The 12,521-nt window shown below is 38.4% G+C and overlaps 1 protein-coding gene across 1 annotated transcript in view; it reads right to left on the bottom strand.

Moving 5' to 3' along the window:
- Positions 1-11,392, bottom strand: part of uxs1 (UDP-glucuronate decarboxylase 1) — a 31,656-nt gene extending 20,264 nt beyond the window's left edge. Inside the window, exons 1-7 of the mRNA XM_074694835.1 lie at positions 10,424-11,392; positions 8,812-8,839; positions 8,056-8,104; positions 6,671-6,714; positions 5,753-5,813; positions 4,579-4,759; positions 328-432 (exon numbers count right to left, since the gene is read on the bottom strand). Of these exons, the coding sequence (XP_074550936.1) occupies positions 328-432; positions 4,579-4,759; positions 5,753-5,813; positions 6,671-6,714; positions 8,056-8,104; positions 8,812-8,839; positions 10,424-10,514 (559 nt within the window). The 5' untranslated portion in view covers positions 10,515-11,392. The remainder of the gene's footprint in view (positions 1-327; positions 433-4,578; positions 4,760-5,752; positions 5,814-6,670; positions 6,715-8,055; positions 8,105-8,811; positions 8,840-10,423) is intronic.
- Between the last annotated feature and the right edge of the window lie 1,129 nt (positions 11,393-12,521).

Raw genomic sequence — 12,521 nt, 5'->3', positions numbered from 1 at the left:
TATCAATCAAAAAAACACATAATGACACACTCTAAAGCCTGATCTGAAGGACACTGTCGGCTCCCAGACAAAATAACAAAACATTCACTGATTGTCTCGTGAAGCATGAAGTGTTTGCTGGAAATTTTGCAATTTGTGGTTTAAGATTTATAAATTAAATTAGGCCACAACAATTCTTTGGTTACTGTTGAGACATTTTCTCATTTTTTCCACCTATCAGGGGCGAAACTATTTGGTAGATCTGATAAAAAGAATTGAATTGCAGTATAACCTGAGTCCTGCCTTCAACCCTTCCTCCTGTAAGTACAGAGAGTGGCATGCACTCACCCAGCATATTGAGAGTGCCTATCGTGTTGGTCTTGAGTGTTTTGATGGGGTTGTACATGTAGTTGGGAGGAGAGGCTGGAGATGCAAGGTGGTAGATCTGGTCCACTGTGGAAAAAAGAGAAACATTAACCATCCTTCAATCACACAGCATAACAACAGGGAAACTGGATCGCTCTCTTTGTTTTGATCTCTAAATGCTGCATCTTCATCAAACATTGACCTGTTGTGCTTTGGATGATTGACCTCTTGTATTTTTGGACAGAAATTAAAAAGATGAGGGAAAGAAAAAGGAACTTCTCATCTTGCATGCTGTAATGAACATTCTTGCGAGAATAAACTCACATAGAGCTGTTTTCTAACCTCTAGCCCCATTTTCACCAAGTGGTCCACTTTAGATCAGTACAAGATCGGTAAAGCCTGATCCTGTTTGTTTTCCACGGCCAGCCGTGCCCCCTCTTGGTAGCCAGAGTGTCTGGCACCCCAACTGCAGGTTACCAATAAGTGGGACGGTACAGGATGGTTATTTAAGGAAGTGATCTGGTTTTAGTCAAAGCCACAAAATGCGTGCCGTACCAAGATAAACCAAACTAAACTGATTGGTGGAAGCAGAGCTAAAGTCTTCACATATAAGCTTGAGCTTACAAGAAAGCCTAAAGAACAATATTTTTCCTCTACTACCAGGTTTTTTTTTTATTAATATCTTCACATTGAGTTTTTGCCCCTCAACCATCCAAAGCCCATTAACTCTGTCTGTCATCCTCCCGTTTTCCTGCCCACTACTTATTGTCGGCTCTCCCCAAGCAGAATGTCAGAACCTATTATAGACACGACCTCTAGGTTTCATACAATAAAAAAAATTCCTCTTCCAGTTCCTTTCTTTTTCACACTAGAGCATTATTTTTTGACATAGGTTTTAGATTAGATTTCATGTACAATTTAAAGTCACCCCCTGACAGATCTGTTGACTTCCTCTCTCCCTTAAAGAGGAAAAAGTAGCAGAAGTTCTATTAATTTCTTTTTCATTTATCTACAATATGAAAAGATTTTCTTGAGGACACTAGAGGGTGGCCAAGCAATTTTCAGGAAGCTGGCAAGACTTCTTCCATCTTAATCCTTCTTCAACCCCTCCCCCAAAATCATGTCCTGTTTCAACATCCAAACAAAAACATCACAAGCCCTCAAGCTGTGAGAATTTATGCAGTTAGAGAAAAGAAAATGACACTGATACAACAAACAGTGATAAGAGTAATGTCATGCGTTTGTGTTCACTTGAGAAATGGATTTTCACAGCATGTGTTTTGGTGCTTGCGTAAGACAGTGTTTGTATATTTACGGTTTAATGATTCTGCTGTAACTCCCGCAGGTCTGAGCGAGACATTACACTGATGGCATGCCAGAATGTGGGAGACAAACTGTTTCACAACATCAGTGACTCAGTTTCATGTAAATCCCACAGGTTTAGATAATACAAATCCGCTGAATCAAATCTGGTGCTAGGGCTGCAACCAGGGCCTAAAACCAAAGCCTTGATATTTTTAAGCTATATTGCAATAAAAGATAAACATCTCAATATTCTGATGTCTCCACCAAGTCACTATATAAATGTCACATTTAACCCTTTGATACACAAAATGACACCAGCGATTCAAGTAGACCCTTCTGTTGCATTCTTAAAATTGCGTTTGCAAACCCTAAACCCACAACTGACGAGATATGCGAGTGACTCCTAATACAAAAACACGCATTCACAGGATAGTTTTCTGGGTGGGCAGGGGATTGTGGTGTTTGCTGTGAGAGGAGCACAAGCAGAAAGTGAAAGAAGTGAAACTCGAAAGAGAATTACATAAATAAGTCTCAAAATATTTACGAGACAACTTGTACTCAATGGTCACATTATAGTCATTTCATACATCTCACGTCCAACAACCTGCAATAAATCAAGTATATTAGATATATCCTCCACCTCCATCTAGTGCTTATCTGTACTGTCAATGAAACACATTAACTAAATGCTGCAAACCCAAGGTCTGCTGCATTAAATGGAGTGAAGCCTCCAAGCTAGTTAGAGGGAGACATCTCAAGTGTTGCATAATCTGCACGTAAAGATGAGCTTTAGGGATGATAATTCAAAGCGCTGATCTTTGGAAATGGAAAAGGACAAACTGACAATTACTTGCATTTTTTTTCTCCAACCCAAACATTAAAAATGATTGTTTCTGAATTATATTATTTCCTGCAGCAACATCAGGTAAATGACAGCACTGTAAAGCCACTGAATGCAAGTGTGGGCAACAATTTGTTCAAAACACTGAATACCATCATGCAGATAAGGTTGAATAAGTCCCCACACGGACATTGAGGGTCATATACAGCCGAGCTCAAAGAAGAAAACCCACAGTAATTCACCTTTTCACAGTCCAGTTTTCTGCCTACTTGTACTGACTGATAAAACGAGCATGTTGACATGTTTGGGTAGAAGCCAGGAGTATTAACACACCCTAACATGCAGACACTAGCTGCTTATTATCTTAATATGTTGTAACCAGTGACTGTAAAAAGATGGACGTCATCTTGCTCGGCTTGAAGTGAGGTCGCCACAAAAACTGCTCCCCCTGGTGGCTGGCTTCAGTATAAGTAAAAAAAATCTGGCTCTCCAGTCATTCCAGATGGGCTGTGGTCAAACTTTAAAAAATTAATACACCTCCTAGAAATGTTTCTCACGTCTGATTGTTGTGGTGATTTGAAGATATCATTTGGCTGTCTTGTTTGAAGACTAGGTTTAATGTAACGTTTAATGATGATTGACAGCTGACATTCTTGAGTATTTATTCCAGGGATGTAAAATATGTTGAGATAGAGTCAAGAAGTGATTAGACTCTCGAAAGAAAAAAATAAATATTATTTTTGTCACCCAGCTCCACTCAGGTTCTCCCAGAATCCCTCACAGTCTCTACTGTGCAGATTCAGGCTGCACAACTGCTAACAATGGCTGCGCCTGTGACGGGGGAATTTTGGCTTCAAAACCACACAATGGTAGATGGCAGAGCCAGGCTGTCCACTCTATATACAGTCTATGGTTGTAAAATCCTTTAAAATGTTCTGAATGCCATGATTGAAAAAAGAGAATGACACAATTCAACTTTTAATGAAACTTTCTGCAGTTTTATCATCATCAATCCTTAGCATTAACTTTCCATCCATCCTGACAAGTCCGCTCAAGAACAAAACAAAAACAAACTTATAGCTTATATATCTGGCTGAGACAATATTTGGAAAAGACCATAATGGCTCAAACAGGTGCTTTTGACAGCTGGTATAATTACAGACAACAAACATCAACAGATCAAGCTTCATATGCAGCATTTGCTTTCATTACGTACAAAGAAATGCATATGCCCGGGATATTCTTGGCATCAAAGACCCAGATTTGGATCGTGTCTCAGAAATTGTATGGGGGGCCGTTCAAGAAAGTAAAATAAACAGAAAAGCAAAGTTTAGGAAAGTCATTTTCTTTTTTTTTTCTCTCCAAGCATCCTTTATATTTCAACTACTCAAAGGTTCTGCATGAGTATTAAAAGGACTTCCTGTTTCATCACCCTGGGAGCAGCAGCTTCCTCATAAATTGCTCCAACAAGACAGAGTAGCAAGCTGTGAAAAATCCAGTCCATTAACAACTTAACCTTTAAAAACAGTCACTTTTTTGTACGATGGCTCTTGCAGGTGGCTGGTCTGATTACCTAGAGCAGCCTGAGCTTCAGAGGTTTGGTACATTCATGTAAAAAGACTGTGGTATGCTCAAATCACATGTTTTTAAGGCCACGCTCTGCTTTCATACCGTCACTGTGTCAATATTTTGTTTTCTGAGGATGCTCTGCTCACAGCCAGAGTTAAAGATAGTTATTTCCTCAGCCCAACAGACACAACAGAGACATTTTAAAAAGGCATTTATATGAATGAAGCTAAAAGCATCGATTTTTCTCTCTGAATGAACGCAGACTGTTCACCAGACCTTGCAGCTCGTGTTCCCTGGATCTTTATCTTTTCCTGAAACCTGGCTGGTGTGTTTCATTGCTGTATAATTTGTCTGATTTAAACTTTAAGAAGAGGATAACTAAGAGATTATTTTTAAAAATATGTATGAGCTTTCCCTGTCTCACCCGTAATTCAGACCGTTTATCATAAGCCTCCTTCATGCCTCGGCTTTAGAAGAAGTCGCCATTCATCATCGCTCACATTAACTCTCTCACTCACCCTCGATATAGAGAGGCTCCACCACATCGTGATTGATGAGCTCGAAGTTTTCATGGCCGATCCAGTGCTCCACGTTTCTTTTCCTCCCTGTGAAGAAGTTGTCCACCACAGTCACCTCATGGCCGTCCATCATCAGCTTGTCAGTGAGGTGGGAACCCACAAACCCGGCTCCACCAGTGATCTAGTGGAAGAGAAAGAGAAATGTTGAAGAGATGTTGATTTGGCTTCATAAACAAATGCTTTCTATTAATTTCTGAATGAAATGAAGACAGTTACAATTTACATTTTGTGTTCATATACTTTCAAACAGCAGCTGTTGAGTCAGACTCAGACACACATGTTGTCACAGACGGTAAGAAAAGGTTTACCTTGAACATTGTGGCCCAGCTCTACTCAGGTGTCCAAGTGAGCTAACAACAATTACAGTATAACAAATCAACTTAACGTCAGTCTTCTTTTATTTGCTTTTCAGGCTGTCATCCTTTCGCGGGATGTATATCAAACAGTCGTGAATTCCTCTTTCTTTAAATGCTCTTTTTAGCACCCTCTAAGTCATTTACCAGGATTAAAAAGCTGAATATCCTGTGTAATTTCCTCTTGTATATTTTCTCCAACTTTCTCAAAAAAAAACAAAAACTCAAGGTATATGAAACACGATAACACTTTAAACTCTGATAACGTCAAACACAGTCTCACAGGGAATCATCTGAAGCAAATGATTTCAGAACAAAAAGTGTTTGCTAGGTCAACAAAAATCCTCAAACACATGAAAGTTTGAATACTTCTTTTGTTTTCCTTTATGTGTAAATTCAATGATGCTTCGAGCTAACCTTTGATCAACTTTACACCACTGACTGTCTAACAGATGAACTTCTGAGCTCAAGTAAACAACGTGGATCCATCCCCTCTACAAAAAACACTATTCCAGCCTTTACTCTGACAAAATAGCACCAGTACCAGCTTTACTGACCACAGCCGACAATCTTTAGCGGCACTTCAGACAGCTCCACTTATCAAGTTCTTATGATGAAGTTTAATTTAGAGATTAGTCGGCCTGGAGTGTCAGACTCAAGGTTTAAAGAGATAAAGAAAGTGGCTCGACAAAGAACTTGACCCTGGGAGAATAAATGTAGTGAGACTGATTTTGGTTTAAACTGGTGTGTTTGTCGCGTACCAAAATTCTTTTCCGATCCTTCTCGGAGAGGAATTTCACCGGTGGGTATTTCTGTGAAAAACTAGGAGAGAGAAAATATCTTCAGTGAAGAACACGTGACAGAACAACTTTTCAAAAGGCAAACAGTGCTGTGTATTGTCTAAAAAATCCACACATTGGGACTTGCGTTGAGACAATATGAGTCTCATGTTTCACCTGCAGAACCAGAGACTTGTTGTAAAAGTGTTTTGTAACCATGGTTTAACTGTTAACTCCCGCCAGCTTTGTTTATTTCTGGGACTTTTAATGATACCTATGTTCAGAGTTAAAACCTTGAAAGTTTGTTTTGAAGCTTGTTATTTTGTGCACAATTTTCCAGGCTGCCAAGGAGCTCAGAAGCAAAAGTGCACATTTGATTGTAAAATGTAAATCAATGTATGATCAAAAAAATAATAGTCTTTTTTTGAGGGAAAAGCCCTCAAGGATAAACAGAAGAAAAAGCCACGCTCTGTGCTTTTTCAGCAGGATTAAATGGATACATGGATCATGCTCCTTTTTAATGAGTGGTTTAATCCTCTGGCATTACAGGTTGACAAAAGGCAGCATGTGGCTGGGGCATGGGGCTCATATGGCTGCAGTCATCTGCCTCATTAGGATTCAAAGCATCAAAGTTGACGTGGATAATAATACAATTTATTATTAATCTAACTCTGACTGATAGCCATAGTAAACAGGGTGTAACCTCTAATCTTGTGGCTTGTTTCATGGCTCCTGTTTCCAGACATCAGGTGAAGAATTAATCCATCTTGGTAATAAATGCTTGGTAGTGCACATTACAAAATACACCTGTACTGGCAGCGAGAACGGATACTTTTCGTCATGTCTGCAGATACATTTTTACAACACTCCCACATCACATTTGCATAAAAGGTTCCCCACCTTTGTTCCAGATCCCGAATCTTGTCTCTAAGTGGAGCCACAGCCTGCAGGGGGATGAGAGCACAAGTCGATGCTTATTAATATTAACTGAAAATGGTATGGAATTGTCCCCTCAGTGCTTCATGCAAACACAGCAGCATGTTAATGGAAATGTACAGTTAATCTTATTCCATATTCATCGGCATGTTCATTTATTGATGTACCTTCACAGCAAACGTGTATGGGTTACCAGCAAAGTAAATCTGATTAATCCACTTTCACACACTGATCAGAGTGTTTTTTATACAACAGACATTCAGAGACAACAGAAAATTGAAATGGATGACAGAAACTGATTTAGGAACCCAAAAGTCAACCAAATTAATCCATGTGAACCAGGGATGAGTTGCATTTTTTAATAATTGTTTCAAAAATGAATAATCAACTTGTTCATGAGACTATTATCTCATCTTTAAAAAGTGTTTGGAGGAATCTACAAACATAGTCACAACAACTGCCCTCAATTGTTCTTTCTGTTCCTGTAAATCATTAAAAGTGTCATAAATTCATCTGTTGGTGACCTTATTTCCTTTTTATGGGACTATAAAAAACAGTGCTCTGGTCAAAATGAGGACAAGATCTATCAGTTCTTGTTCCAAATCCCAGAGCAGCAATTGGCTCACTCTCCTTTTCTGTCACAATCAAATTTCAAAAGTTTAGCCAGTTTCTGCTTCAAAACATTGACAACTCCAAAGATAACTTATCACAAAAGTTAGATAAATGGATAGACAGCCACTGTCACCAGTGACGGGGCAGAAAAACCACACTGCACTGTGTTTAATCCTGTTTTGTGCCTTTAGCTATCTGCCCTGCACACATACTTCAAGTGGATAATCGGAATGTCAGCAGAGATGTACTGTATTTGCCGAAAGAAAGAAAGAAAGAAAGAAAGAAAGAAAGAAAGAAAGAAAGAAAGAAAGAAAGAAAGAAAGAAAGAAAGAAAGAAAGAAAAGACAAATTCAGTTTCCTTTGGATTCTGTGACTGTTTACCAATGTATGATATCAGCCTTAGCAGGAGTTTGGTAAAGGATGGGATGGTATTAAAGTCAAGGAGTTAATTAAAATTGTCTGATCAATTCATGCACTTTGAGAAGCGTAATAGAATAATAAGTTTGATTTTCCAGCAGCAAATAAAAATAACATCTTACACAAATCTGCTTTTTGATATCAGTCTATGTTCTGATAAAGTCTGATCAAATCTGACCACATTTTGAGCTCATTCAAAAGCTGAATCTGTGCTTCAAGGTTGTACTCTCATACATGTGTAACGGCTGCAGCAGAGCTCTTAAAACCCATAGAAGATGACACGTGAGGAGGGACTGACCAGCTCTCTGAGCCAAACTCACCTCATCAATTCTTTGCTCGATCTTCATTTCTCCGTGCTCTTGTAATGATCTATGATGAAAGAAAGAGGAAACTAGATGAGATGATTATAATCCTTATAACAAGGTCACAAAAAGTAGATCTTAACTTCTACTACATCGCAGTGCATAATGCATCTTATTTACCCCAGCATTTAGTAAGGGTCATAATCAAATCAGTCAAACCCTTTGAGGGACAATTACAGTAGTAACTTCATTGATATTCAGCCATGAGTTATTCAAATCTAGCAGGGATCGGAGTGTCAGAGAGGAAGCAACAACATCCTTCACTCTTACAGTTTAAGATCAATTTAAATCAAGTTTAGTTGTGTCAAAGGGAAGCCAGTGTTTCCTACCAGCATGAATGCTGGGGTGTGTTTTTACCAAGCCCCACACACTCCTGTCAGGACTGTGTTATTTAAGACTGCGCGACATGAGAGGAGTAGAATGACCTCATGCTGAGAGCAGAAGCAGTCATCTTGTTTGTTAACGACCTCATTAGATCGCCCACCCCTCCTCCTAATATAACATGTAGAGGTGAGTAATCTGGGGGCTGAGCTGAATTCTGATTTAAGCATTCTGTGCATTAATGCTCCAGCATTCAAGAGAGGATGCAAAAAATGTTTGTTGACATCTTGACCGGGAACCTGACGAGTAGATACTTTGTATTGAAATGAGCTTTTTAATAGAGAGACAGGGACAAAGTCTGTTGAATCAAAGAAATGAGAGTTTGTGCCATACCTCATGTTTGTGTATGTTCCCCAGACAGCTGAAAAAGAGAAAGAAATCTTGTCAGAAAAACACCAGCATAATAAATTCAAAATAAATATTTAAACTCTATCACATTCAGTACATTTTCTTGTAAACACACAAGGAGACTGCAAAAAAGAAGTTGAATGACAAAACTAAGCTTAGACTGACAGCTGGTCCCTTTTAAATGTCCTTTTTGATAAATATATTTTTAATCTTTATCATCCATAAAAATCTGACTATTTTCAAAACAGTTAGGTTGATGGTTGAGGCAAGAAACATTTACTTTTCCCTTGTTTTCAATATTAAACCTTGGAATAAAATTCAATAATCATACAATGATGACATAGCCATGTATTTGACTTCAACTGGTGTTACAAATTTCCTAAACCAAGCAGAGGCCTTGTTTACAACGGCCCTGAATCAAACTCACTTGTCAGCGACACTGTGTGCCACAATTAAAATGTCAGCTCAACCTAACAAAGCATTTCTAGACAAAACAATCCCTCAATGACAAGAGTCGAATTAAAGAATCAATACAACTTCTTTAAAAGAACCATTTCAGCTGTTAACAATTAGAAACAAGTTTCTGCAGTGTGCGTCAACATGAACGGTTGTGAAACTGAGTTATCATATCAGCTAATGAACATAAAGATCACATCATGGGTTTTACATACACCATGTTGATTGTGCATTCTCAACAATCCTCAAATCCACATTGTTTGGCACAACAGACTAGTATATCTGTCAATACAGTCTAACCTGAAAACAAGTCATTGTTAGACTGTGAGTCATAGGTATCATATCTGAAAGAACATTCAGTGAAAGTAACAGTGATTTTAAAGTACCACTGGAAAAATTTTGTTTTGAATGCATTGTAAAAATATAAAGTATATTATCTTTAGAGTGGTCTAAAAAAAAACCAAATTACCAATCAGAAGTATCATATGCTAGCAGAACAAACTAAAGAACATATGTGAATCTCCTTGATGATTTTATCCTTGTCTAAAAACCAAAATCAGGAGCCACTTCTCAATACTGTATCTGATTTATCCTCTTTACTGGGCCTGACTGCCTCAGCAGCCTATCTAACCAGTCTAAAAATGTGCGTCCCTGGCAGGTACTCTATCCATCCCTTTTGTCCCATGCACTTATCCATAATGTATTGAGTCTGACAGCTGTTAAGTTCATTTTAACAAGCCAGGTTTTATTTTTCCATGTTGGGTGCACTTGCTTGCTTATGATTTGCCGCCATGTAAGGCAGACTCCCTTATCTCTGTTTCTATGGCAGAAAACATGGGACAACTTAAACAAAAGCTACAGCAGCTTTAACCAAAGACTCATCATGATGAGACATTAGTGACAGGATACTACAGATGTGGAGAACACACAAAACTGTCCATGATGTCACAAAAAAAAATCTGTGAGAACAGGTTTGGCGGTCTAATAGTAATATGTCATTTATAAAAGTATAGTTTCTAAAAGTTAAAAAACGACCTGCCCCCCTCACTTCTGAAGTGATAGTACGCCCCTGCAAACAATGATACCTCTCAAAACCGCACTATTTTATTGTGTTGCGGTTTACACATAATACTGTACTTACAGGCAATGTAGGCGATCAAAGCGAGGGCAAAAAGCAACTTCATCATTCTTCTGTTTAATCCTGATATCAGCCAGATGATCCGCTTCATCATCCGATCAATCCAACAGGACCTGGAAACCTGTCAGCCCCGCTTTCAGGTCCGGTTGTGAAACACTGAGTCACAGTGCATCATGTCTTTGGCTGGGTTCAGTTTTCAGGACGATGTCAGGTATATCAAGTAATCTGTCAATAACTTCGCACCTGTCATCCACATAAACGGGACGAGGAAACTAGCTGCTACGTCAACACCTAGCAGGAGCAGTGTACGTGGCTAACAGAGAACACACAGGTATCTATGAGGACCAGGTAGCCTACACTGTTGAGTGTCTACACTCATAACTCCCTATAAACTTGTAGTTAAGCGACATTTTCCCCCGATTCAACAATAAAGTGAAGCAGCTGCGAAAAGCAGTACTCTGTCACACTAATGGTTATCTGAACGAAACGTTCATTAACTGCTACTGCGCCTCAGTATCATGGTTAGCATTTAGCATTACATTAGCAACTAGCGAGCTAATAAACCCACAGCCTATTTTCCTCCCATTAACAGTCGCCCCCAGATGAATTGCAGGCGCAGGTGGTGCCTCACGTCTATGTCCAGGTGAGAACGGAGAAAATGAAACCGCTGTCCTGGAGTGCAAAGGTAAACATGACGGAGTTTGTGCCTCTCATTTGGGCCGAAGGAACAGCAGTAGAGCGATCGATCTGGGCGCGATTCATCAGCCTGGCTTCTCCTCCGGACTCAGTGACGCTCGGTTGACTTTAAAACTTTAACAATTTGATTTTATTTATAACCGTAAACATTACTATCGAAGTTTGAATGCAAACCTACCGGTGTATTTTCACAAAATATGAAGCATGCTATGCCAACGTTTTCAGAGTATACAGTAGTTAATTCTGAACGGGAGCACAATGGTTCATTCATTCCATCAGACGGAACATTCCGCGGAGCTTTTTATGTGACTATCCTGGTTCCCTTTTTAACCACTACGGACTGTTTGGCGCTGTGGCCAAGTCAAATAAAGTATAGTGAGATGGAGCTGCAAATAGATTAGTTTGAGGGAGCTCAACTTCAAATTATGCTACTTTAACAATTATTTAACTTTGGCTTCTTTTGGACCTTTTTAAGACACCAGAGTAAGTGAAATATGTATGAAATATGGATATTTGGAAAAGATTCATGAACATCTTGCAAACTCAAGAAAGCTTTATCTATCTATCAGAAGAAGAAGAAGACCGAATTGCTCTGAAAAGAATTGACTTTCTCATGATGTATTTACCAAAAGATGTCCTTTTTGATGATGTTTATAAATCAATACTATTGAACATGTATTCACATAGCTCTATGGACAGTAAAATTCAGTAATATGTTCCAGAAAACCCATATTCTCAAAAAAAATAAATAAATAAAAAAAAAAAATATATATATATATATATATATATATATATATATATATATATATATATATATATATATATATATATATATATATATATATATATCAGTTTTATGACCTTTTTACATAGTATCCCAACTTTTCAGAGCTTTGTAGGTTTAAAATTTCTCTTTTTTATTTAATTGCAGCCTTGCAAAAACAATAAGCTAGACTACCACAATAATATTAAAAAAAAAGTTTTTATCATTGATACTTAGTAAAGTTGGTTCATTTACTGTATCCTATAAGTACAGAGTTACATCCTGGTTGTTATTCTCAGATCTATAATTAACCCTGAAGGTCATAACCGTTTGCGGAATACGCCCTGAGCAGACAATATGGATCATACGCCTCATTCAAAGAATTTCTCCCACACGCAACCTCTAAAGATAACAAGGATGAAAGGGATGGAAAATTGTTACTTCAATGTTGGTATATCTCCTGAGTGATGTGTGCTATCGCATATAAACAAAACAGAACCTCAGAAATGAGTGTGTTCTGTTTGCTAAAGAGACTTGACAGCAACTTCAGCTTCACTAATGAGCTATTGAGCTGAATATCACTTTAATTGCTGTCTAGGGATGGCTCTCTGTTATTACATGGAATACTGTTTGATTCAAGAG

The sequence above is a fragment of the Halichoeres trimaculatus genome, unplaced genomic scaffold (assembly GCF_033239565.1).
Source record: "Halichoeres trimaculatus isolate MK-OKI-2021-1 unplaced genomic scaffold, fHalTri1.1 fHalTri1_scaffold_19, whole genome shotgun sequence".
NCBI lineage: Eukaryota > Metazoa > Chordata > Actinopteri > Labriformes > Labridae > Halichoeres > Halichoeres trimaculatus.
Note: the sequence above shows the minus strand (reverse complement) of the source record. Positions and strands in the feature narration are given on the sequence as shown.